At 39.7% G+C, this 23,812-nt stretch overlaps 1 protein-coding gene across 5 annotated transcripts in view; it reads right to left on the reverse strand.

Moving 5' to 3' along the window:
* Positions 1-23,812, reverse strand: part of ATRN (attractin) — a 159,916-nt gene that overhangs the window by 112,756 nt on the left and 23,348 nt on the right. For all 5 annotated transcript variants that reach the window (XM_060613551.3, XM_060613532.3, XM_060613525.3 and 2 more), the window contains exons 2-4: positions 10,995-11,078; positions 7,363-7,476; positions 140-268 (exon numbers count right to left, since the gene is read on the reverse strand). In XM_060613551.3, coding sequence (XP_060469534.2) covers positions 140-268; positions 7,363-7,476; positions 10,995-11,078 — 327 coding nt within the window. The remainder of the gene's footprint in view (positions 1-139; positions 269-7,362; positions 7,477-10,994; positions 11,079-23,812) is intronic.

Raw genomic sequence — 23,812 nt, forward strand, 5'->3', positions numbered from 1 at the left:
AAATGAGAAAATCCATGCAAACTGCTTAGTGCAATGCCTGGCACACTGTCAGCCCTCAACTATGTTAGTCATTATTATTGTTAAAACAAAGAGTAAAGTTTCTTCATAAAATCACAAAGATTAGACTTAAATATCTTACTTGTAAGTGATATTAAATCCAGTCAAATTATAAGCAGCATCACTAAAAAAATGCAGCAGGGCATAACCTGATGTGGCAACAACCTCGGGGACGGTCTCGTTGCCGTCTCTCTCAGGAACGATGAGGCCACTGAAATGGAAACACATTTCTTATAAAGGGAAGCGTACTCAACAGGCATGTCACATGACGGCATACAAATTCAAAACTGGAATTCATCCTTATAATTAAAAAAAAAAAAAAAACACTTCCAGGAAAAGGGGCAAATTCCTGTGATAAATGCATAGTGCCACCCTGTTAGTTCTGGATCCAGTTCTGAATCCTCAGCGGGACAGATCTGAATCTTTCCTAGGCTTGCCTTTATCCTGGGTTATATTTCTAATGAGATTTGAAATCAATCACCCTATTCTTTTTTTATGTATACAAAACTGTTTGTAATGGTTCTTTGAAAGACTGAGTAAACCTTCAAAATTACAGAAACTAACAAACTTTATAAGTTGATGAATGCCAAATATATACTACTGAAAAGTATGAAAAGTAAAAATATAAATAAATAAATTGGCTAAACACCCACAATCTTAACTCTATCAGTATTCTGATGTACTTTTTTTTGCCTGATACCATTATCACAGCTTATATTCTATTTTACAAGTAATACACCAGAAGCATTTCCTCTCTCATTTGGATTCCAGCACACAATAGTATTTGCTGGGTGTCTGGAGAGTGTTAAAAACTATCAAATCAAAGGGTCTAAATGATGACTTTAAGGCTCTTGATCCATATGCTTTCCAGAAGCCATATACCAATCTGAAATCTCATCAATAAAGAATAAAAAGGTCCATCCTACCTCATCTGCCAAGAAGAAGTACCAGTCCTATATTAGCCTTGCTAACCTGGTAAGTGAAAAGTGATTTTTTTATATTGTGGTTTTGAGTTTCTTTTATATTCCTGAGGTTAATCATTCTTCCTGTGTTTACTTGCCTTTTGCATTTCTTCATATGCTCACATCTTTTGCCCAATAACCAACTCACTATCACCACCACAACCACCACCAACACCTCATTCAGTGAAAACCTTAATCCTTACCAGGCCCTATGCAATCTGCTTCACACACACAACCCTACACAATGAACAAACATCTCATTACTACTCTCTTCCCTTCAGTCACTCAACCCCAGCTGCACTAGCCTCCTTGCTTTCCCAAAGCACATACCGTGTAAACTACTCCCTCAAGGGCCTATGACAATCTTAAATGGTCATTCACTGTGACCTAGCAATTCTAAGTTCTTTGTAGAACTAACACTTGCTCGTGTACACAAAGACTAATATACAACCACCCTCACTGCAGCACTATTCAGAATGGCAATACATTGGAAACCACCTAGGGGTGCCTGGCTGGCTCGGTCAGTACAGCATGTGACTCCTGATCTCAGGGTCATGAGTTCAAGCCCTACATGGAGTATAGTGATGACACAAATACAAAAAAATACAAAAAAAACAAAAACAAAAACAAAAAAAAATACAAAATACAAAATACAAAAAATAAAATACAAAAAAAAAATACAAAAAAAAAATTTTTTTGTATTTTTTTTAACATTTATTCATTTTTGAGAGTGAGAGAGACAGAGCATGAGCAGGAGAAGGGCAGACAGAGGGGAAGACACAGAATCAGAAGAAGGCTCCAGGCTCTGAGCGGTCAGCCCAGAGCCCAGTGCAGGGCTGGAACTCACGGACTGCAAGATCATGACCTGAGCCGAAGTCAGGACGCTCAACCAACTGAGCCACCCAGGCACCCCCCCAAGAAATTTTTTTTTAAAGAAGAAGAAAACCTCCTAAATGCTCATCTGCAGAGAGTTAGATGCATCAATCATTCCATACTGGTAGTTCTGCAGAACTAACAAGGAACTCATCAAGGCATTCTGATAAGTAGGGAAAAAAACAAGATACAAAACAATGGACCTAGTATATGTGTACATTTACACATATTTAGGTAAGTGCATATAAAAAAAATGAAATGGAAGAATAGAGAAGCGGGAAATTAGGAAGAGGAGCCAGGATTTTCATTCAATAAAAATATCTAGACTGAATTCTACAAACTCTAGGACTGTGTAGGTACTCCAGGGTTTACAAAACAGTGAAGCATTCTGCATTGTGTATTCAACTCACAAATATTCACTGATACTGAATGTGAGACACTGTTCTAGGTACCAGAACACAACAGTGAAGAAGCCTCTGCTCTCATGGAGTTCATATTAGAGAAACAACAAATAAGGCCAGAAATATCCCCCACCCCCACATACAGGCGTGTATATGTAACACCAAGCAGAGATAAATGCTATAAAAAGAAAAAAACAGTGAAAGAACAAAGGCGCTGGGGCACCTGGGTGGCTCAGTCAGTTCAGTGTCCAACTCTTGATTTCAGCTCAAGTCATGATCCCAGGGTCATGATTTCAAGGCCCACTCTGGACATGGAACCTCCTTAAGATTCTCTCTTTCTCCCTCTGCCCCTCCTGTTCTCTCTTAAAAAAAAAAAAAAGGTGGGGGGGACACCTGGGTGGCTCAGCTGGTTAAGCGTCCAACTCTTGGTTTCGGCTCAGGTCATGATCTCATGGCTCATGAGTTCGAGCCCCACATTGGGCTCTGTGCTGGCAGTGTGGAGCCTGCTTGGGATTTTCTATTTCCCTCTCTCTATGCCCCTTCCCTGCTCACGCATGCATGCACAGGCACGCTCTCTCTCTCTCTCTCTCTCTCTCTCTCTCTGTCAAGATAAAGAAATAAACTTAAAAAGGGGGGGACACCTGGGTCATTTAAGCATCCAGCTTTGGTTCAGGTCATGAAATCATGGTTCATGAATTCAAGCCCTGCATCAGGCTCTGTGCTGATAGCTCAGAGCCTAGAGCCCGTTTCAGATTCTGTGTCTCCCTCTCTCTGTTTCTCTCTCTCAAAAATAAAGATTCTGAAAAAAAGGTGCTACTTTAGAAAGGGCAGTTAGGGAAGGCATCTTGGAAAAGGTGACATTTGCTTTCATCAGTTTTATGTACCAGAATCCCTTGAAATGCTAAGTGGGGAAGTACTTATAAGAGGGCGATGTAGAAACAGATATGCTGAAAGCAATCTTCCCATAAGAAATACTGGCCCAGGATGACTCGGGGCTTCAGTCACATGTGGAAAACCCAGCACTCTTATCCTAGCATGAGCTTTAGGACCAGAGGGAATGCCAATTCTCACTCCACATCACTGGGCATGTCATAGACATCTGGGAACCTCAGTGTCCTAAGTGCACATGGAGAGAAATCCTATCCACCCGGCAGTGATACAATAAGAATCAAACTATTACAGCACGTGAAGTGCTTCAACATTGATTGCCTCACATTAATAGGTATTCAGTAAATGATGGCTAATGATATCTATTATTTATATGGTGGGGACATTTAAGTGCGCAGGACGAATGGTAGAAAGGGTGGAGGGAGAAAGAACAGAGTCACAGAAGGGGTGTGAGGGTCACCTATGTTAGATGACCATGATGCTGGAGAAAGGGGGTCAGCTTCCCCACTGTCAGAGAGACTCGGGCATTTGCTTCTTTATATTTGAAAACCTGACATTATGACAGCTTTAGAATGTGCTACTTTCTCCCAGTGTGAAAATAAAACAACTGGTTTATGTAAAAATAAACTTTTACAGGGTAAATGAATACAAATGCAGCCTCAACCCAGCATGCAAAGCAATGGAAAGTGCGTGGGTGAGAAAGTGATGCTGCAGGCATGCCATTCAACTGTCACCCCGAGCTGCTTCCCACCCCCACCCCCACCTCCTGCCCCCAGGTAGATAAATACACACAAGCACAGCTTAGGTTGCAGCCAGTTTTTCAACTTGAGCAAATCAAGAACTGCCTGCCCTGGGGTTCTACATAACCTTTATTTTAAACACAGAGTACCATTGGGGCGCCTGGGTGGCGCAGTCGGTTAAGCGTCCGACTTCAGCCAGGTCACGATCTCGCGGTCCGTGAGTTCGAGCCCCGCGTCAGGCTCTGGGCTGATGGCTCGGAGCCTGGAGCCTGTTTCCGATTCTGTGTCTCCCTCTCTCTCTGCCCCTCCCCCGTTCATGCTCTGTCTCTCTCTGTCCCAAAAATAAATAAAAAACGTTGAAAAAAAAAAAATTTTAAACACAGAGTACCACTGTTCAGAACCATTTTTGAAAATCGCTATTCAAAGATATCCATTATCACGGTGCCAGGCAGACATGGGCTCTGTGAACACACCTGGGGCACACCCTGACTTCACCAACGACACTACCCAAGTTTACTAGCAGTCCTAGGTCTCCTTGCAAGACCAGACGCTCTTCAAAGGCTGGGAGATTGGAAGGTAAGCCAGATTTTTAAAGTCAGGGGTCAGAGCCCGGTGGTGGGGCGAGGCAGAGTCTGTACTTCCGCCTGGTAAAGGAAGGTCCGAGACCCTGAGAGGTGCCTGCCTTTGACTACTCTCTGCGCCATGGTCTGACGACGCCATCATATGGCTCCTCTAACAGCCCTTCATCACAGTCTAAACAACTGCCTTATCAATGTCACTCCCCCACCAAAAAAGAATTAACACATACACACAAAAAACTTTAAAAGGAATAATGTTCTGTTGAAGGACGTCCTCAGAAAGGAAAACTACTCTCCCTGTTCCATCACCACTACCACCTCTGCATCTCCTACCAACAGATCCCAGCAGAAGAGCTGCTCCACAAAGGTGCTACGTTTATACATTTGTTGAACTGAACACACCACAAAATCAAGATGTGGTACAGCTGCAAGAGTCTTGGTCCTGCGGTTCTCAGATTTGTCTGCTAATGGAACTCTGTTTGATAACCAAATTTTGTTCTGATAAACAAATTTTATTCAGAAATTCCATATGTAAAAGATAAATGTGATCAACCAGCTCAGAATCAAATTAAACTTTGTAGTTTGCAACATACTCAGAGAAAACACGGTACGATGCCAGCACTTTGGGCAGAAGCCGAGTACAAGAGCACTTAAATGACCTGTTCAGGTTCATACAGAGACTGGGGCAGAACTGGGATAAACAGTCCCCAGTTTCTGAATCCCATGTGGTTCTTTTCTTATTAGCTGGGCTGTCTGCCAGCAGGCTCTTAACACTCTGGGATGCCTGCACATCACCCCCGGCTTGATTCCTCTCTCGAGAACTCTCCTGGCCCAGCAGCACCCCTCAGCCTCCACCTTGTGACAGCACCCTCATGGCTTCAACAGTTGTTTTCAAGGTGTTCTGCACATCGGTGCTTTTAGGAGTTTTGTGTTTCAGGTAAATTTTGATTTTTAAACACACATTTTTTTCACTAACATCTTAGAGAATTCACACTATGTTGTCATTTTAAATTTTAAAATAACCAATGGATTAATGTATATTATCAATTAACCAGCTTTTTTAGAGAAACATAAAAATCCTTCTATTAATCTGTGCATATACTTTGGCTTCTCTCAGAAGTCACTGACTTAGGGATGCCCAGCTGGCTCAGTCGGTTGAGCCTCTGACTGGGTTTCGGCTTAGGTCATGACCCCAGGGTCATGAGATCGAGCCCTGTGTTGAGCTCTATGCTAAGCATGGAGCCTGCTTAAGATTCTCTCTCCCTCTCTCTCTCTCTCTCCCCCCCACCCCCCGCTCATGCTCCCTCTCTCAAATTAAATAAATTAAATAAAAAATAAATAATAATTTAAAAAGAAGTCACTGACTAGAAAAATTACAGCCTCCTGATTGTTTTGTTGCTGTTGTTGCTTCACGTGTCGGCTCACCAGACACACAATCCAGGTGAGCCACAGGGTTATGCACACCTGCTTGGCTGATGCTCCCCCAAGGGCTACTGGCAAGCTGATGCACAGTGCCTGGCACATAATAGGGACTCCATGAATTCTGACTCATGAACTCAGTGTCAAGTGAACCCCCAAGTACTATCATGATAACAGCGTAACAGAGATAGTTTCCTTACTTGTGTTGAAGTTTGGGGTGCCTTGCTATAACCTAAGGTACGCTTCAAACTCTGGCATAAAGATAAGTGCACCCAACGCTTGGACAATGACATTTTACTGCTTAGCATGGCCTATATACTCCGCTCTTTGGCTCCAGAGTGGACCTTTGAAACCCAGAAAATAACCTCGGTGCTCAGTTCAGAGACATGCTGGGGAGAATTCCAAGCCCAAGGGAATGGAGAAATACAAGGGCACATTAGTCCCCTGATCTCCTGAGCTCTCTGGCTTCTTGTGTACTCTTTACTCTCTGTTACCTCCTCGCTGACAGGAAACATCAACTACACCAGCCCCACGTGAGGAATACAAAAAATATTTGTCGAACTGATTTCTTTTTAAAGTCAGAGAAAGAAATCCAGAAAGTCAGCTGCAGATGAAAAACTGACAGCTACGGCTCTCTAAGGGGATGTGCAGTTTTGAAAAATATAGTTCATAAATCGTCTATTGAGTAAAAGGAAGAAAAATAGAACGGTTTTGAATTCCCATGCAGTCAAAAATATAATAAACAACACAACTACTTATTGTTAATAAAAACTAAAATGCCGAAACAATTCAGAATACCCCATGTATTTAGTGTTAAGTGTTTCCTAATAAGGAATATACTTGTTTAAAAAATCACAACACAAAATTGGTATTTTCCTCATTTTCCACAGGTAACTGCTGTTCATTTTCTGTGTATTTTTCCAAAAAGCTTCCTTCACCCATATTAATGCATATACATAAATACACACACACACACACACACACACACACACACACACACACACAAACTATATCTGGATTCAACAAGTAACTCCTGAAGGCCTATGCAATGAGGAACACAAGGGTCAAGGTGAATGTGGGTCCTGATTTAAATTTTTCACAAAAACAATATCCAATATATTACTCACAAAACATTTTTTAAATGTAAACTTCACCACCACCACAAGAAGTAAGTAAACTTGATAGTACCACCACAATTTTATACATCAGGAGACCGAAATGAGAGGTCCAGTACTCTGCCCAGAAACTTACCTAGTATCTACAGGAAACCAAGTCAGGCCTAGCACACAAGTGACAGAGGACTCCAGAACTAGCACTCTCGCCATGAAATAAAGGTGGTAAGTGATAATAAAAGTGATGAGCAATAAAAGTTTGCAATCTAGGAGATAAGTTTGAATTCAGAAATCAGATAATGATTAACTAGTACTTGTATGACAGAGCTTACCTAAAGGCAGCAACTAGTGGTGCGTAAATTGAGTCTCCATCATAAACGTATAAATGATCCCAACTACACTCTGTAGCAAAATGATTAAAACGAAGTCTCATTATTCTATTTGGCCTGAAAAGAACAAAAAAAGAGTAATTTATAATAATCAGCATAACTACCAGACATTTGAGAAGAAAACAGAGATAGATTTTTAAAGATAAATTTACACGGAGAGAAGAAATTAATAGTATATAAACAACATTCCTTTATCGGTCAAAGATTTACTTTTCTTTGTACTTACTATGTGCAAGACCACTAATCATGCAACGGTAAACAAGGCGGACAGGTCTATGCCTCTTCAGGCCCTACAGCCCATACAGTGGCTGTTCTTTAACAGCCTGTGAACCAACCAGTTAGCTGGTTCATTTCTGCACTTCCTTTCCTATTCAACTTAAGATTTCACACTACATCATTTCACACACACAACTGCCAATTCTTTAAACTTGCCTACCCTTCTGCCTTTTCATGGAGCTACCTGGCAAAGCCCCGGTCTAGAGGAAACCAGGGATCTCCTTTGATTCAAATTAAATGCAAAGAAAACTAAGCTGTGCTGGAGGTAGTCACAACACTGGATAGGCTGGTTCCAGGACTGGTCACAGCTCACCAACTTCAAATTGGCACTTTACTTCTGCCAGCAGTCAGTCCTACTACTAATTCTCCCTCTCCTTCCCCACAATTGCTACTAACTCCCAATTACTATTTCAAACCACTCAGTCTCACCTCCTTGCTTAAGCTCAGCACTCAGACAAAAATCTCTCAACTCCCCATTTTCCAAAACAGATACACCTGTCTATTCCTCCTTCCATCTCTTAAACATTTCACATCTCCCTCTCATCTGGAACTTCCCACATCCATATTTAAATGTCCTTAAGTCTCACACATTTTACCAAAAAAACAACAAAACATAAAAACTTCAAATTTCAACTCTCCTTCTAGCCATTACCCAACCTACCCCTCCTCTCTCCTCTGAAGAGAGTGAACCTCCACACAAGACTTTGCTTTCTGTTTCCTCACATCCTACTCACCCACTTTGTTCTCAAACCTGGCTTCCACCCAAACACTCCACTCAAAAAGCTCTTGGTAAAATCAGCACCATTTATACCCTGGTGATGTCTAATTATATGTCTCCAGTCTAGGCCTTCCCTCTACCCCACACGTGTCTACCTAACATCTCTAAGCAAACAATTAAGTACATAAGCAAGTTAACTCAGCTGATGATAACTACCATGAAGAAATGAAAGGAATGTGATGTGTCCAACAGGTGGCAGGGAGTTATCCCAGAAAGCTTTGGAAAAGATGAGAATGACAAGAGATAAGCCATGTGAAAAAAGCTGGGGAACAATGTTTCAGACAGAGGGAAGAGCACAGTCTTAAAGTCTTAGTGAGAAAGGGATTGATGTGTCTAGGCAACGTGAAGAAAATCAGCGTGTCTGAAACAGAGCAAACAGAGGAAACCACAGGAGACAAGAAGCGAGAGGTGGGCAAGGGGCAACGGCAAAAACCGGGAGGCCAATTTCAAGGCTACCACCGTGGCCCAGAAAACAGAGGATGGCTGGGGTCTTACAACAACTGTAGAGATGAAGATGAAAGGGAGATCGTAAATGGATTGGGAAGACACTCTAGAGGGAGAACAGACAGAACTTACTGGCAGGCTGAATATGGAGATAAGAAAGGAAGGAGTGAAACTTTTTTTGCTTAGGCTCGGGAGGAACCACCACCAAGGGCACACTGGGAGGGATGCTGGAGAAAGATGTCAGATAGAAATAAACTGACAGAAAGGGCAAGAGCAAACAACTCCTTAAAGCAGCCATTCTCAAAGTGGGGTCCTCACAATGCCAGAGGCCTTGGGACCCGTTGGCATTTACTGATGGTGCAAGAGCAGTGGTGGGTGAAACTGCTGGTACCTGAGAACAGAGCAGGGCAGAGGCACCAAACCCTACCAGTAATCGCTGTTATTCTTTAATACTACACGTTCCCAAGGAAAAAGGAGTTTCATTTAAGAGTGTCTTTATTAAGCGGTAAAAACTGCTAATTTTATTAAACTGTGGCCCACGAATACACATCTTTTGAATATTCTGCCTGACAGGCTGGGAAGTGTGCATAAAGCACTTCTGCTGTCTAACAAAGTACTGCGGGCTCCAGGAAAATCGCTTTTGCAATTGTTTGAGTGCTGAGCTGAACCTATCGCTTTTTTCTCGAACACTACTTATCATTTTTACTTGAAAGGACAACTGACAAACTATGGTTACTCAGACTCAGATATCTGGTAGATACTTCCTTAAAAATGAACAAAGCAGGTCTGTCACTTCAAAGAAAACAACTGGCAGTATTTGTTGCCAAAGATAAAATTCAGGCTTTCAAAGCAATAATTAGTTTTGGAAAATCTGTCTCTGCCACCCAGATAAAACTTCCCAATGCTTAAAATTTTCTGATGAGATTAAATGGTGACATTAACCAATGTGATTTTTTTCATATTGTATCATGAAATATATCAAAATTTGGAAGATCTGAATAGTTCAGGGAACTATTATTTTCTAAATAACCCATATAACCTGTTACAAAACCATGCAAGGCTTAAAGAGCCATTCAAAAGTATAAGAAAACTCAAAAGATTTTAATTTAAATTCCAAAAGTTCATTAATAATGTTTTAGATTCCACACTGCAATTTACGTTTAAGAAATTAGCACTTGTCAAGCTTTGATGCAGTGTCAAAGAAGACCATCCAAAATTATTTAAAAATGTTATTCAGATATCCTTCCTTTTCCTACTACACATTCAAGTAAAGCCTAATTTTCTTCACATGCTTCAACCACAATAACATATTCTAACAAACTGAATGCAGAAGAAAATATGATAATCCACCTATCTTCTACTGAGCCAGAGAAGTGATTTTACAAAAATGTAACACGATACCATTCTTCTCACTGATGTTTTTTTAAATATAGGGTTTGCTTTTTCATAAAAATATGCCATTTTGTGCTAACATGTAGTAGGTTTATTATTGCTTTTAAATGAGTTAATAAGGAATTTCCTTAGTTTTTATTTATAATATAATAAACACAGATATAACCCACACAAACAAGAGTTATTTGGAATTTTCAAAATTTAAGAGTGTAAAGGGGTCCTGAGACCAAAAAGTTTGAGAAACACTGCTTTAAAGATGTGCCATGGAGAGAAGAAGGCAAGAGCTGGAGGGGCACAGGAGGCCCAGAGAAGAAGCTGTTTTTATTTTTCTGCCCACAAAAATAAGTACTTAGAAAAATGATATAATATTATAATTTTCTAATGGTATAAATCATTTAAAATATTCAACAGTTCTAAGTATGATAACTGAAAATATACAAACTTCTGGTGTGTATAATTCATTCACAGCTTTAAATCAACACAAGACAAAAACTGAAAACAAAAATTGTTTTCAAATTCACAATGAAGGTTAATAAAATCATATTCACTTGTCAAATGAAAAGTTATCAAATAAAAAATATTTTAAGTACTCTATGCTACAGGTTGTTAATTTTACTTGTAAAAAAAGTAACGCCACACTGAGCTCTAAAAAAAAAAAAAATTTAAACCAGCCATTACTACTTACTGTCCTTCAATGAGCCATGTACATTTTGTTTTATATTTATAATTTCCAGGTCCATCTGTTACAAACCCAGAAGATCCAGTTAGTCTGTAATGCAAAAAACAAACAAACAAACAGAAAACAAAAAACAAAAATGTAAGTCCATCCAAGTTTCACATACTAATCTTTCTTAATTCTCAAATAATGCAAGTTAAGCATAGTAAGTACATTAATGCACACTATAACCAGAAGAAAATGACTGGGTAGCTATAGTCAGATTATACTAATCTAGATGAAAAAAATAATTTCCATAAACTTAAGAAAGGGGGGTACAAATACATTAAAACCAACAGGAATCGAAAAAAAAAAGCGTATCTAAATCTTTCTAGCTGAGATAGGAAAATCATACTTTGAAAATGGCTACCATGAAAATGGCTACAAGAACTTACTTATAAATACGAGCTGGTTTTTAAAAAGATCACACAGTTATAGTTACGACTAAAGGGTATTTAATACAATAACACTGTGGAAAGCAGAATTGTGACAGGCAAGCACATCAAGCCACAATACACAACGGACCCATCACAGCCATTTGGCTGCCACTTCTGAAGGCAATCTACCACGTCCCACGAGCAGTGACCGTCAGCACCTGTCTTCCCACACTCGTGCCAAGTCTGAAGTTTAATATTTTTAGGTCTTGACTATACGATAGGCATATACTGATATCTCATTAATGTTTTGGCTGGTGCATACCTTGATGCTTAAGTGTCTTCTCATATGTTTTGGTCATTTGTATTTCCTCCTCTCTGAATTAAAATTCCATATTCTTTGCCCACTTTGCTACCAAGTTGTCTTTTTCAAATTAATGTTTAGGAGCTCTTTTTATATTAATGAGCTCCCATCTGCATGTAAAATGTACTATAAATACGTTTTCTCAGTTTACTTTTTTCTTTATATTTTGTGTCTGGTATCTTTTCCTATATAGAACTTTTGAAATTTAAGAAGGATGCTATTTCCTTCCACACTGCTGTTTCCAGATCATCTTTTGTCCGTCTTCCATCACCAATGTCAGCCTGTCTGAAACAGATGCTCTCCTCTGGGTCTGCCTCCCTTACTTTCTGACTTATCTACTGACATCCCAGTTATTCCTTCTTGCCCACTGATATTAGCATCTAGTTCATTCAACTACATCAACATATAAGATGTTCTAATCAGAACCCAGGTTTTCCATTTCTTTTTTTTTTAATTTTTTTTTAACATTTATTTATTTTTGAGACAGAGACAGAGCATGAACGGGGGAGGGGCAGAGAGAGAGGGAGACACAGAATCGGAAGCAGGCTCCAAGCCATCAGCCCAGAGCCTGACGCGGGGCTCGAACTCACGGACTGCGAGATCGTGACCTGAGCTGAAGTCGGATGCTCAACAGACTGAGCCACCCAGGCGCCCCTGGGTTTTCCATTTCTTAACTTCACCATTAACAGTCTTTTTTTCCACCCATATTAGTCACCCACTCCTCTGGGTCCTGCCATTTCTTGTAACAGCATGAGTACCAAAATCTGCATTTTAGGCATCCTACATTCTGGCCACCATCTCTTATCTCTCAAGTTCATTTAGCCTAGTTCTCCCTTTCCAGTGAGTCATCATCCCCATGGGGACCTCCAATCCACTGAACTATCACTTCTTCATGCTCATCACCCACCACACACACATTCGACTTTCCCACTTAGTTAAGACTCCATGGTCCATCACAATTATCATCACCTTCAAATCCTTCTTGGCCTTTTGCCCTTCTCTCCCTCTGCTGTACTCACCTGGATACTGGTATCTCCATGTCTTACTCCCAACATCCATTCTAACCCAAAAAGATTAGTCTGAGCCACTCATGGTTTCCTATGCCCCCTGACAATAACTGATTAGAACCTAACACAACTGACAGAAAAACAGAAATAGTAATGGCTTAACCAAGATAATAAAGTCCAAAGGTAAGAAATACAGAGAACACAAAAGGATTTCCATAATCATGAGGGACCTAATGTTCTTCTATCTAGTTGCTTTGTCATCCTCAACATGTGGCTTCCACCTCATAATCCAAGATGGCTGCTCAAACTCCAGCTTTTATTCCCACATTCTACCCAGCAGGAAGGAGGAAAACAAAGTGCACAATCCCTCCTTCTAAGTCAAACAAGACAGTTCAACTTATATCCCATCAGCCAAAACTTAATGACATATCTAAATGTAGAGGGAGGCTGAGAAATGTAGCCACTATTCCAAATGACCATGTATTCAGTGAAAAATCAGGATTCCCTTCATTAGAGAAGTGGAGAAAGGAGACGAAGGGTCATTACTAGTTTCTGTCACAGCACATAGTCAAATACTTAAATGTCAGGGGAAGGCTTGATGGAGGCCTTCCAGGAAGTATTTTCTCATTAACAAAGACAGTGTGGTAGACAGGGAGATTTGCCACATAATCTCCCTTCTGAGGAAGGACTAACAGCCTGGTCAACAGTTTTTACCGGCTCTTACAGTTCAGGAGCTGCCTTGCCCCAGGTCACACCCTGCCCAGGGCGGTCCATACCACAAAGGGTGGAAAGTCTGGAGCAATCCAACAAAAAACAACTCTGACAGTCCTTGCTTCTGAGCACCCCTTTGTCAGGCCTACACTGAAGTTCAACTTTTTCCTTTGCCCAATTCTGCTCTCTGCACCTTCCTCTCACACTGTTATAACCAATTTGTGCCCCAAACACAAATCTCAGTAATGCGGCCATTATGCTACAAGGCTGAACGGGAAGCCAATACCAAGGATGACCAACCAAAGGAATGCAAAGGTGATGAACGCAGCATCAACCAACCACAGAGACCACTTCCAGTTTATGGGCAAATAAACTTCCCACTGGTTACTGGTTTATTGTATATGTATGTGTGGACATAGTTTAGGCCCTTCTAGCTCACAATGTTTTCTGGCTTTCTACTATGCTTGTTTTGCTCCTAAGGGTTGCTCTGGACTGCACATAGACATGCTCAGGTATTTGCAAATCAGCATCACTTTTAGAAAAGAAATAGGTCATTTTTATTTTAAATATCTACTCAGTATTTTTAAATCTAGCATTTACATAATTTTACAGACAATGCATAGTTATGATCACAGACAAGCTGTCAAGTAAACGACGATTCACCTTTTGTAACTTTTCTCCCCAAGTATACCCCCACCCACACCACATTAAGATAAACATTTAACCACCTAGTAAGCATTCTTAACTATTTTTCTTCATATTCATGAGCCCATGATATATGCACAGTTCTCTTAATTTTTGGCTACACATATTATACAAACTTTTCTGCATCTTCCTTTTCTAACCCAACAAAACTTTGTGAGAGTCTCTCCAACTAAACAGGTATTAGTCTAATTCACTTTTTATGAAGCATATTCTAACCTATGGAGGTAGTGTTTTTTTTCCTGCCTTTCTCCTGCTAACATTCATTTTGTTTTCAGTCAGTTGGCATTATGCACATTGCTGCAATAAATATCCCTATACATATGGCCTTACTTGTGCTTTAATTTCTAAGAATAGAATCTTAGGAGGAGGATTACTGGGCCAAAGGAATATGAATTTTAATTGTTAAATAAGCTGCCAATTTTCAAAAGGCTGTAACAACTCACATTTGCATCAGCAATACGTGAGAATATGCTATTTTCCACATCCTCTCTGTATTCTTGTTACTTTTAAATTTTTAACTTGAGGGGCAGCTGGGCGGCTCGGTCAGTTAAGCACCCAACTCTTGATCTCGGCTCAGCTCATGATTTCATGGTTTGTGAATTCAAGCCCTGCGTCAGGCTCTATGCTGACAGCATGGAACCTGCTTAGGATTCTTTCTCTCTGCCTCTTCCTCGCTCGCGTGCACTCTCCCTCTCAAAATAAATAAATAAACATTTTTTAAAAAATAAATAAATAAATAGGGGGGGTGCCTGGGTGGCTCAATCTGTTAAACATCTGACTTCAGCTCAGGTCATGATCTCACAGTTTGTGAGTTCGAGCCCCGCGTCAGGCTCTGTGCTGACAGTTTGGAGCCTAGAGCCTGCTTCAGATTCTGTGGCTCCCTCTCCCTCTGCCCCTCCCCGGCTGGCACTCTGTCTTGCACTCTCTCAAAAACAAATAAACATTAAAAAAAAATCAAACAAACAAAATGAAGTTACATTTGTAATAAATAAATAAATAAGTAAATAAATTCTTTTAACTTAAAATTCCCTATGTTCTAGTGAATGGCTAACAAATGGTTACTGAAAATTTAGAGAGATTTGAAAGGGGAAGGCTAGGAATATCAACTAAACTTTCAGGTCAAGTTTTACATTCTCGTTGGCAATCCAGGTGTAGATACCAGTACTGCCTGTGCTCACTTCACTGGCAGTCACACAAAGACACTGGATTGAAACAAAGGCTTTTCAACAATACAAAACCAGAAATATAAAGAATTAACTTGTTGCTTCTACCAACTTTCCAATTCAAGAATACGCTGAGGGTGATTATGTGGTAGAAACAAATACAGGGAAAATAGGGGAACCCTCCAAAGGAGGCGGGTTTCAAAGAAGTCAGCTTACAATTATTTCTACTTTATTTGTATTATTACCAGGCAATGTGACCTATAAAAAAACCCTCAACTTTTCTCACCTGTTAAGATTTTCTTTATGGTCAAGTATGTTGGACATTGATAAACTCTGACCAAAGTTCCTTGGACGTTAAAAATTAAAAAAAAAAAAGATTGGGGCGCCTGGGTGGCTCGGTCGGTTAAGCGTCCGACTTCGGCTCAGGTCATGATCTCATGGTCCGTGGCTTCAAGCCCCGCATCAGGCTCTGTGCTGACAGCTCAGAGCCTGGAGCCTGTTTCAGATTCTGTGTCTCCCTCTCTCTGTGACCCTCCCCCGTTCATGCTCTGTCTCTCTCTGTCTCAAAAATAAATAAACGTTAAAAAAAAAATTTTTTTTAAATTAAAAAAAAAAGATAATCTATTGTAGGAAATGTAAACTACTATGTATGTGTAATTCAGTTTATTGAATTCACTATTCAAACCCTTTATATTCTTACCTGTTACCTACAAGATCTAATTCTGAGAAAAGTATATCAAAATCCCATACCATGACACATTTGCCACATTATTTTTGCTTTATGTATTGAGCTATTTAGCCATATAAGCTCCATAACTATTAGATCTTCATAAATTGTCTCTTTTATCATGATAATAACCCACTTATATAGTTTGATGTTCACATTCCACCTTGTCTACTGACAACCGATTTTTTTTGTTGTTTTCCTGGGCCATAGTTCTTTATCCAACTCTATTTTTCATATTTCCTTACCAAATTTTCAAGTCTCTTTCTTCTAAACAGGATATGGTTAGGTTTTGTTTCTTAACCTGACAGTTTTACTGTCATAATATAATCTATTCACATACAGTACGACGTATGACTGCTATACTGATTTGATTTCTTCCAACCAAAAATTTAAATCAATCTTAGTGAGGAGTAATTCATATACAATAAATGGCACCTTAAATGTACTATCTGTTAGGTTTTGACAAATGTACACATGTGGGGAACCCTCCCAAACAACACACAAAACGGGTCTTGTTACCCCGGAAAGTTCCTTCACACACTTTGCAGGTAATCCCTCCCAATACTGATCTTATTTCCATCACTATAGACCAGTTTTCTACAACCTAATTTAATAAAGTCATACAGAGACACTCTTGTGCCTCGCTTCTTTTGATCAGCAAAATGTTTTCTCAGTATTGTGTGTATCCGCAATTTGCTCCTTCCTATTGCTGAGTAGTATTCTACTGCATGAATATACCACAACCTGTTTATTCATTCTCCTGTTGACGGATGCTTGGATTATGTAGTTAGAGGCTCTTATGAATAAAGATGCTAAGAATACTGTGTACAAGCCTTTGTGTGGGCATGTGTGGACATTCCTCTTGGATAACTACATAAAAGTGAAATCGCTAGATCAAATAATAGATATATAGTTAAATTTAAAGAAACTGCCAAAACGTTTCCTAAGTGGGTGTACCATCTTACACTCCCATCCCATCTAAGTATGAATCTTCTCTGCTCCCAGGTCTCCCAACACTCCCCTGGTCTCAAGCACAGGTAAGATTCTGCCCATCCATTTAGCAATATATTGACCTTGTGGAGGTCAGGAACACCAACTATACTCCATGAGTGCAACATCACACTTTCCGGGATCTGCTGCTTCATCATCCATGCCCCCTGCTACACTGGCCCAGTTATACATCAGTTCTCTCTGTCTGGAAGGATCACAACAGATCCCAGATCCTGTAAGTTTCCTGTAGGTCCCCACAGCAAGCTGGCTCAAGAAAAGCAGAGTGCTTGCAGTTGGGAGAGCCAAGGAAACAAGTCTCATACAGGCTGCCATGTTCCTCATATCCCCCTTGGCTCCTCTTCATAGCTAAAGTCCATTTAAGTTTCGATTTTCTGTTGCTTTCAAGTAAAAACCATCCCAGTTACTAATTTCACCAATTCTAAAATGAACAAATTTTTCCTAATAGTCCAGAAACCAGGATGCACCGTAAAATCAACGGCATGTCACAATTTAAAGGAAGTGCTTTTTTTTCTTTCTTAGTAGTACACGAGGTAAGAGTGCATTTTACACTCAGTGGCACCTTAGCAAGCTGAAATTACACATATGGCAAACCCTAAACCTGGCTGAACCCAACTCTGCTTACTTAGTATATGCAACCAAATAGCCGGATAAAACTAGAGACACAACATTGTGCTGACTGGTCTTACTTCACATTTATAAACACACATCTCAAGTAGATTCTCAGCACTGCAGGACAACAATCGTTCCATTTTTCTGGTCAATTCTCTTTTATACCTTATTTTCTTTCAACTTTCCAAACCCTCTTCCCCCTCTTCAATTTCAGCGGATGATCAGTGAATTGCTTTATTCGTTTCATATCTATTTTTCCCCAGTGGAATGTAAATTTCATGACAGTGAAGATTTTTGTCTGTTCTGTTCACTAATTCCAGTGCCTAGAAATGTGCCTGGCGTCCTAACGGCACTAAGTGAATAGTAATAAAAGAAAGAAATTATGAGAGAACTAGATTTTCTTCCAATTACTAAATGCATGTACTTTGCCTTCCAGTTATACTGGATGAACTATCTAAATCCATCTAAGGTTAAATTTTCTACCTGGGCCTACAATCCTCAAATTCTACTCAATCAGGGCACCAGCAGAACAAACCTAATTCCAACCCCTACCCCACACTTCTCTCTATTGGATCAGCAGAAGATGAGCTGTCGTATTCCCTTCCTAAAAAACAAACTCCCTTGGGGTGCCTGGGTGGCTCAGGTGGTTGAGCATCTGCCTTCGGCTTGGGTCATGATCTCATGATTTCATGGTTTGTGAGTTCAAGCCCCACATCAGGTTCTCTGCTGTCAGTGCAGAGCCCACTTCAGATCCTCTGTCCCCCTCCCCCTTGCCCCTGTCCTACTTGCGCATGTGCTATCTCACTCTCTCTCTTAAAAATAAACTTAAAAAAAAAAAAAAAAACCTCCCTTTATCTCATGTTCCTCTCACGTTGCTGCCACTTCTTTGTTCACTTTTACAGCAAAAGTCTTGAGAATTATCCACTCTCACTGACAACGCTCTCACCTACTAATTTCTTAACACATTCCAGCTAGGCTTTAACCCTAACCTCCTCAGCCACCCCCCCACCCCACTACCCCCCCCCCACCAAATCCTTTTGTTAAGTTATATAAGCATTTGAAATAGCTGATGCCTCCCTCTTTCTTAAAACACTTTCTTCACTTGGTTTCCAAAACCCTCCACTCTCAATTCACAACCTCTTCTCAATCCCCTCTGCTAAATTCACCTGCTTGTCCCAATCTCTAGCTGTAGGAATGCCCCAGGGCTCCAACCTCAATCTGCTTCTCTGATGGAAGTCATATTGATCTCATACTGGCCCAAAACTTTAAATACCACTTCTATATTTTTTTAACAATGAAATTTTCATTTCTGTGATATGGTAATACCATTCTGATTATCCCAGGCAAAAACTATGACTAATACAAGCATATCTGCTGTTAAAAAAAAAAAAAAAAAAGGGGGCACCTGGGTGGCTCAGTCGGTTAAGCGTCTGACTTCGGCTCAGGTCATGATCTCACAGTCCGTGGGTTCGAGACCCACGTCGGGCTCTGTGCTGACAGCTCAGAGCCTGCAGCCAGCTTAGGATTCTGTGTCTCCCTCTCTCTCTGCCCCTCCCCTGCTCATACTCCATCTCTGTCTCAAAAATAAATAAAAACATTAAAAAAAAGACTATTTCATTTTTTCTTTTCCAATATTTGTGACTTAGTTATTTTTCTAGCCTTATTACAATTAGTTAAGATCTCCATTATGATATGGAAAAATATTGGTGATGGTAAGTATCCTTGTTCTGTTCTCAATCTCAGGGAAAAGCTTTCAGTATTTCACCAGTGTGATATTTACCCTAAGTTCTTTGCAAAACCCTTTCTTAATACCAGATTAAGGAAGTACCTTTGTATCCCTAGTTTGCTAAAGATTTTTAACACTAGTATTGAGTTCTATTTTTTCAAAAAAAACACCAAAACTGTGTATCTAATGATCATTTGCCTTTTTTCCCTTATTCAATTAATGCTGTGAATGATATTGATTTTCAAATATTAAATTGACCTTGAATTTCTCAAATAAACCCAACTTGGTCATGATTCTTCTGATATTTTGCTGGATACAATTTGCAAATATCTTGTTTAAAATTTTTTATGTGTTGGTTAGACTGACCTGCTTTTTCTCTGTCAGGTTTTCATAACAAAATTATGCTGGCTGTATAAAAACAAGAAAGAAATTTTACCTATGTCCTTATGCAGAAGTGTCTGTATAAGATTGGTGCTATTTCTCCTGTAAAAGTTTGGAAGAATTCACTGGTAAAGACATCTGAGCCTGAAGTTTTCTTTTAAGCAAGTTGGTTTTACTAGAGTTTGCCATTTCATCCGATTTTTTCAAATTTATCAGAATAAACATTAGTAATATCCTCCTATGATTCTTCCAATGTACCTAGAATCTATAGTGATACCCTCTTTATCATTATTGACATCAGTAATTTGTTTTCTTTTTCTCTTTATCAATCTCCCCAGCAACTTACCAGTTTTGTCTTTTCTTTTTTTCTTTTGTTCTAGATTTTATTTTTTTAAGTAATCTCTACAACCAACTGGGGCTCAGACTCACAACCCTGAGATCAAGAGTCACACGCTCCACTGGCTGAGCCAAACAGGCACCAGTCAATTTTGTCTTTTCTACTCTAATGACTTTTAATATATTTTGCAGTTCTTCCATATTCTTGAGTTGAAAACAGATCACTGATTTTCAATCTTTCTTTTTTAATGCATGCATTAAAAGCCCTAACTTTCATTCTCTGCATTGCATTAGTTGTATCCCATCTTCTGACATATAATACTCTCATTAACATTGAGTTCAAAATTTCAAATTCCCAGGGTGATTTCCTTTTTACTTCATGAATATTTTGAAGAGCACAGTAACTATATGGTGTAATATTCTCCATATGTCAATTAAAAGTGTTTTAATTTTTTAAATGTTTTTGTTTATTTTTGAGAGAGAGACAGAGAGAGCATGAGCAGGGAAAGGTCAGACAGAGAGGGAGACAGAATCTGAAGCAGGCTCCCGGCTCTGAGCTGTTAGCACACAGCCCGACTTGAGGCTCAAACTCTTGAACTGCGAGATCATGACCTGAGCCGAAGCTGGACACTCAACCAACTGAGCCACCCAGGCACCCCAAGAGAAGTGTTTTAAAATCTTTGTTCTATTAATCAGAGAGAGGAGGATTAAAATATTTTTTAGCATCAATGGATGTTAAAAAAGCAGGAGGAAAACCTAATGAGGAGCAGAATATATGCATGGTTTTAAAGTGTTTCCCCATATACTGCTTACTGGTTGCAAGAAGGAAATAAAATAGTGAGTAGATAGTGGAAAAAAAAAAAGATAATACCTCAAACAGGAGAACAAAATTAATATAAAAAATAAGGAAGACACAGGCATCCCCTGCCTCCAAATGTGATATCCTGAGAAGGGATATCCCCTCACTTACACAGTATTCTGACCAAGGATGCATAACTTGAATCTAACCAGGAGGAAACACGAAGCAAAAGCAAAATAGGAAACTGGATTAAAAGAGGGAGGATGTATTCATGAAAGAATGTCAATATCATTAAAAATAAATATAAATAAATAAATAAGAAAGGCAGTAGAAATGTTGTAGATCAGGAATCAGCAAACTATAGTGCGTAGGCCAAATCCTGCCTAACTGTTCATGTAAATAAATGTTGTTGGAACACAGCCATGCCCTTTTGCTTATTGTCAATGTTCATGTTACAAAAGCAGAAGTGAGTAACTATACAGACACAAAGCAGAAAATATTTACTATCTGGTCCTTTACAGAAAAGATTTGCTGACCCATATTCGAGATAAAAGTAGGCTAAAGAGGGGCGCCTGGGTGGCTCAGTCAGTTGAGCGCCGACTTCGGCTCAGGTCACGATCTCGCGGTCCGTGAGTTCGAGCCCCGCATCGGGCCCCTGTGCTGACAGCTCAGAGCCCGGAGCCTGTTTCAATTCTGTGTCTCCCTCTCTCTGACCCTCCCCCATTCATGCTCTGTCTCTCCCTGTCTCAAAAATAAATAAACGTTAAAAAAAAAAAAAAATTAAAAAAAAAAAATAAAGTAGGCTAAAGAGATATGATGCAATACCCAACCCTACACTGGATCTGGTACTGGAGGTGGGGGAAGCAAAAAATATAAAGGACATTATCAGGTCAATTGATAAAATTCAGTACAAACAATATAGTAAAGGTATTATATCAGTATTAAATTTACTGAAGGTGAAAACAGTACCTTAATACTTAAGTCTCTTAAAACTATCACTATTCTTAGAAAATACACACTATTTTTGAAAATTTTTTAAGTTTATTTTTAAGAGAGAGCGTGCACACACGGGAGAGGGGCAGAGGGGGTGGGGAAAGAATCCCAAACAGGCTCCACACTGTCAGCGCAGAGCTGGACATGGGGCTAGAACTCACAAACTGCGAGATCAGGACCTGAGTCGAAACCAAGAGTCAGATGCTCAACCGACTGAGCCACCCAGGTGCCCCTAAATAGTACTTCAATTTAAAGGGCCAAGGGCCACGAGACAGATATATCTTATTCTCAAATGGTTCACAGAAAACCACTGTGTGTATGTGTGAGAGAGAAAGAGAGAGCACAGCACAAGCAAGCTCACAAATGACAGAGTATTTTTTATCCCTTTGCCTCTCTGTGCTTCTGTCCAGGTGTCTTCCCAACATATTCTTAGACATATTCTTATTCTTACAGTTCATTGATTCTCTCTTCATCTCTATCTAAAGTTCCTAAAATCAGTTACTGTATCTCCAGTTTCTGTTAATATTTTCTTCTTGAGAGAGAAAGAGAGAGAGAGAGAGAGAGACAGAGACAGAGACAGAGACAGAGAAAGAGAGAGAATGCACTCGTGAACACGGCAAGGGCACCGAGTGGGGAAGAGAGAGAATCCTAAGCTGGCTCCACACCCGAAGCGTGGCTCACAACCATGAGATCATGACCTGAGCAGAAATCAAGGGTCAGATATTTAACCAACTGAGCCACCCAGGCACCCTGTTAATTCTTTTTTATATTTTCTAATTCTTTGCTGAAATTGTTGATCTTGTCATTTAGATTCTTAAAGCTATCAATAAATTATTTCAAAGTCTGTTTGTAATCATTCTAACTGCTGACTTCTGCATGTCTCCAATAATGTCCTTCTTCTGTTCCAAGATCCAATCCAGAACCCAACACCACAGTTAGCTGTCATGTCTTCTTGCCTCCTTGAACCCGTTTTTTTTAATAATTTAAATTTTAGTTGAAATAATAGATTCACATGCAGTTATAAGAAATTATAGAGTGATTCCTTGTATACTTTGACCAAGTTCCCCAAATGGTAACATTTTTCAAAACAACAGTGAAATATCATAACTAGAACACTGATGTTGGTAAGTCAATATTATTCAGATTTCCACAGTTTTACTTATACTCATTTGTGTGTGTGTGTGCGTGTGTACGTGTAAGTTCTATATAATTTTGTCACCTGTGTAGATTCGTGCATCTATCACCATAGTCAAGATACTAAATGGTTCCAACCCTATAAGGATTCCTCATATTGCCCTTCTGTAACCATACAGCTCCCTCCCACATCTCCCCCATCCCACCCCACCTGCCACTCCACATTCTTAACCCTTGGAAATATTTAATCTGTCATTCTATCTTTTAAAAAAATTTTTTTAAACATCTATTTATTTTTGAGAGACAGAGACAGAGCACAAGCAGGGAAGGGGCAGAGAGAGAGAGAAAGAGAAAGAGAGAGAGAGAGGGAGACACAGAATCCAAAGCAGGCTCCAGGCTCTGACCTGTCAGCAGAGAGCCCAATATAGGGCTCAAACCCACACAACTGTGAGATCATGACCTGAGCCAAAGTCAGACACTTAACTGAGCCACCTAGGTGCCCCAATCTGTCATTCTGTCTTTATGCAATGTTCCTCTTTGTCTCTGGTAATTTTCTTTGCTCTAAAATATAATTTGTCAGGGCACCTGGGTGGCTCAGTTGGTGAAGACAGAGCTCCTGCTCTGTCTCTGTCTCTCAAAAAATAAATAAATGTTAAAATGGTAAAAAAAAAAAATTTTTTTTAATAAAAATAAAAAATATAATTTATCAATTATTAGTATAGCCATTCCTGCCCCTTTTATTCTTTCA

The sequence above is a fragment of the Panthera onca genome, chromosome A3 (assembly GCF_046562875.1).
Source record: "Panthera onca isolate mPanOnc1 chromosome A3, mPanOnc1 haplotype 2, whole genome shotgun sequence".
NCBI classification, from domain to species: domain Eukaryota; kingdom Metazoa; phylum Chordata; class Mammalia; order Carnivora; family Felidae; genus Panthera; species Panthera onca.